This window comes from Arachis duranensis, chromosome 1 (genome assembly GCF_000817695.3).
Source record: "Arachis duranensis cultivar V14167 chromosome 1, aradu.V14167.gnm2.J7QH, whole genome shotgun sequence".
NCBI lineage: Eukaryota > Viridiplantae > Streptophyta > Magnoliopsida > Fabales > Fabaceae > Arachis > Arachis duranensis.
Window position 1 is genome coordinate 50,827,459 of NC_029772.3, and position 4,602 is coordinate 50,832,060.

The 4,602-nt window shown below is 38.7% G+C and overlaps 1 protein-coding gene across 1 annotated transcript; it reads right to left on the reverse strand.

The window, feature by feature from the left end:
- Positions 1-1,588: 1,588 nt before the first annotated feature.
- LOC107488955 (protein JINGUBANG-like) lies at positions 1,589-3,072 on the reverse strand. Its single transcript, XM_016109742.3, has one exon. It carries the CDS (start codon positions 3,005-3,007, stop codon positions 1,961-1,963), a length of 1,047 nt encoding a protein of 348 aa, XP_015965228.1. The 5' UTR covers positions 3,008-3,072; the 3' UTR covers positions 1,589-1,960.
- Between the last annotated feature and the right edge of the window lie 1,530 nt (positions 3,073-4,602).

Below are 4,602 nucleotides of genomic sequence, written 5' to 3' on the forward strand. Positions count from 1 at the left end.
CTTTTTGGCTTACAAGTCTTACAAGTCCAATAAAACACACACATTACACTTAATTAACGCGTTACACACTTCCACATTCAAGAGTAAATAAAACGCATGCTATTCAACAACTTCTTGTTTCCAAAGCGCGCTACTCACCATGCATTATGAACGACTATTTTTCTTCTTCCTCATGAAAATAATTTTCTTGCCAAATTTGAAGATAATGGAACTTCAGAAATACACCCAAACGATTACAGAAATACACCCCAACGGTTACAGAAATTCACCAAATGATTATAGAAATACACCCAAAGAATTACAGAAATACACCCAAAGGATTACAAAAATACACCCAAAGGATTTAAGAAATACACCCGAAATTCATTTAAGTACACCTTATGCATATTTCAGAACTCTTTCTCTTTCTCCTCATCATCTTCTGCTGCTTCCTCTTCTTCAAAAACGATTTCAGAGCTTGATGTCAAAAAACAATGGAAATCGAGAATAACAAAGAAAGAAAACAGAGAGAAAAGCACGTAAATGAAGAAGAAGAAGAGGAAGAACAACGTGCAGCAAGAAGAAGAAGAAGGAGAAAGAGAATGCAAAAAATGAAAGAAAAGAAGAAGAAGAGAAAGAGGAAGAAGAACGTGCAAGAAGAAGAAGAACGAGAAAGAGAAAGCAATAAACGAAAGAAAAGAAGAAGAAGAGGAAGAGGAAGAGGAAGAAGAAGAAAGAGAAGGCAAAAAACGAAAGAGAAGAAGAAGAAGAAGAGGAAAAGGAAGAAGAAGAAGAACGTAAACCTTGCATCGTATTTTTGGGATTTATTCGTTCATTAACTTGTAAAGCATACAAGGCAGAGCTTTTCTGTAATTATAATTAGTGTAGGTAATAAAACTATGAAAATAAGAAAAGATAATATGAAGAATTTTTATTGTATGTTATTTTGTGGGAGAACATTATTATTTATTTATACTAATTACTAAACTAATTTTAAATTTTAAAATAAACTAAAACAATCAGAATCTCAAAATGATTCTGATAAAGAAATATAAGCATAATTATCTTAGAAAAAAACAAGCATAACAAATTTTATTTTTAAAAGAAAAAAGATAAGATAACAAATAAAAATAAAATAAAAATATAATAATAGGTATAATGTACTAGCTAGCGAGAAGGCCGTACAGGCTGAATTTTTAAATTAAAGGATGATGAATAAAAGAGATAAAAAAAAACCTTGCATAATTGTTAAAGCCACTACCAATATGGTCCGGTATCATCAGACGAATATCTTCTATATATAAAAGAAAGATGGTTGCATGTAACACATGCATTATACCTTCATTCTGAAACATATTATGATAATAACCTGGGTTAATGTCAAACAGATTCAACCAAGATCAGAGTACTAACACTAATTTAATTATATTATAAACTACTGGTTGAATATGTTAAATAATCAACTCATCATTTTGCCAGCTTGCTCTGCAGAGAATATAGGGATTAAGTTGAACATAAATTATAGAGATCTACGAGTTGACTAGTGACTATCAGGTATCAACCAACATTCAACAATATTATTGATGATATTGGAATATGCATTGCTCATTTCTGTGTACAATATCATTAGCTACTAGCTTGTAAGAAAGTAACAAACTAACAATACAATCACTCAACTTATACGGGTGCGTAAATTCATGACAGGATTATTACCATATATAATTTTCAAGTTTACTTTCAACCTAGGCAACTAGGACAATGATTCAAACTGGTAAATAATGTCATTTTTCAAGTAGCTGAAAATTGTGTTTTATATATTACATCTTTTACCACTTAATTACTAAGATTCGGTCTGACTATGACTCTCATATATTTATGTGATTCTTATATATTTGTATGCCAAGATAAATTCCTCACATAAAATGTTGAAAGGAAATCAGGCCTTCGTAGTTAGAACTTATAGAAGTCAATGAAATTATATTCAAGCCAAACCAAACACCTCCCACACCCTAATATCCCCATCAAGGCTTCCACTTAAGATCGTAACGACACCGTTTGACTCATCATCACCTTCTTCACCCTTCGAGAACGCAACCAACGACTTCACCGGTTTCTCGTGCCCTTCCAAAACAAGCCTGCAACAGAACCCACTATTCTCCTTTTCCCTCTGCCAAATCCTGACCGTCCGATCCGATGACCCACTTACCAACAAACCACATACGCTGATCATACACAAAATGGCCCCACCGTGACCCCTCAACCTCTCCACCAAAACGATGTCGTTTCCCTTGTTTGCACTACACTTCCTCTCCCACCTACAGATCCCGCCATCGCATCCCCCGGAAAACAAATCCCCACCGTCCGATAATGCAAGCGCATTAACCGCCGATCTCTTCTTCCCCACGGTGCTCACGAGCACGTGGCGTTTCACCTTATCATCCCTCTCCCAAACCTTAATGCACCCATCCGCCGAAGCCGTGTAAACGGTTCCGTCAGTTGCAACCACGACGGCGTTAATAGCGTCCTCATGCGCCGCCTTAACGGACTCCAAACACCGGTAACCGTTTAAGTCCCAAACCTTGAGGCTCTTGTCCCAAGAAACCGAATACATGAGGCCTTTGTTCAGTGCCAAGCCCGAAACGGTGTCGCAATGCTGGATCCAGAGGCTCCTACGGTGGCGTCGGACGCTGACGTAGTTTCTCGGAACGATGCAGCGGCGAATGCAGTCTTTAACGGTTGGAAGGGAAGACAGGAAACGGTGTCGTTTTGAGGAGGTGATGAACCAGATTCGAATCTTTCGATCTTGGTGTGCGGTGAAGACTTTTGTGGCGGTGAAGGTTATGGATTTGACGAAACCGGAGGACGGGTTGGTGTCGTTGAAGGCGTCGACGTGGCTGTAGTAGTGAGAGAAGTCGAAGACGTTGATGAGGTTTAGGGATGCGGCATAGAGTAGGTTACGGTGCACCGCCATGCATGTGATGTGTGGGGTTAGGGTTTTGAGAGAAGTAACAAAATGGTGGTCGTTCATATTTTAGAAGTGGAAGTTAATTGAACAAGAAGAAGAAGGAGAAGGTGTTGGTGGTGGATTGGGGATAGTGGTAATGAAGCGGGAACATTAAGTAGTGGATGGGATTTGTTGCCAGCGGGACACGCGGAGTTTTTTAAGGCTGGACCCGTGGCATCTGTGGAGGGTTTGAGGAGTTAGTTGGTGGGATCCACTGAGATATGCATGACCTTCGGAATAGGTGTGGTTGATTGGAATATTTTATAATTAATGTTTTAAAAATAAAACCAAACTAGCTGGTCGAACCGATCCGACTAAGAACCGCTAACACAAATGAGTCAGTTTATAGGGAAAAACTGTTGGAGAGAAAATTGGAAGTGAATCCCTAAATCTGGTTGGGTCGGACCGGAATCTGGCAGATTCTGATAAAATGACGTCTTTTTATGCATATGAAAGAAAAAAACGCAGAACACCTCCTAGAGTTCGAAGTCCTTCACTCACTCTCATTCCTTCTTCTTCCGAGTCCTCTACCAAAACACCAAAGAACAAAATCCTTGCCGCTTCTCCAATCTCCTTGTCGCTATGCCCTTCGTCGTCGTGCGCCTCTTTGTTCTCCCCAATCGCAGGCAACATCTTCGTCGTCTCACTCGTCTGCTCGTCTTCTTTAGTCGCGCTTTTGCCGCTATCTGTCCATCTTGCAGCTCTTCCTTAAAAGTTAAAAAGGTTCTGAAAATCCTAGCCTCCATCGCGCTGCCATCCATCTCATCACCGTCACCCGTCACGCTTATCAAGATCGCCACTAGGTTCCTCATGGTCGTTCGCAATCCTCATGGTTCGTTCGTGCTCGAGGGCCCTCCCCTCGTTCGCCAACGTTTGCTCTCCAGTCCTATTTCGCAGCTCTTCACCCGTCGTCAGTCGTCGTGTTTGTCGCCAACTCGCCTTCTTCGAAGATCAATGCTCTGTTTGTGGCTCACTGTAATAGTGTAATGAGGTTGTTCTTCGTTTTTTTGCTCTCTTCATAAGAGTTATTGATCTTTGTTCTTGAATGATTTGTGTTTTCAGTTTTTCATTTATTGATTAATTGATTGCTGATTAGCTCTTACTGCTGTTTGTAATTATTCATTATAAATGTATTGCTGTCCTGCTGTTTTTTGTGATTTTGTGGCTTAATTATGACTAGATTGTGATTATGTTGATCACATTGATGAGGATAGTTGCCTCCAAATTTGGGCGATCCAATTGAATATCTATATTTTCTGTTTTCATGATTTGTTAGTTTGTGATTATTTGAAATTTGAAATGCTTTGGCTGGGTTCATATTGTTGTTGATTTTTGAATTTGGACTTTGGCTTTGTTGCGTTTTCATTTAAATTTCTGTATATGGTTGCTCTTCAGTTTCAATTTTCATTTTACACAGCCTTACACTAAACCAAGCTTTTAACATAGATTTTGAATTTTTACAGAAAACCTCTCTAGGAATGAGATTTTATGCCATTAATGAAACATGGAATCAGTAATTGAATATGTTATCTTAATAGTCTTTGCATAGGCTAGTAATTGGTATAATATTCTGAAACTAAACCGGATTATTTTCTAATTGAATCTAGCAAGCCACTAAG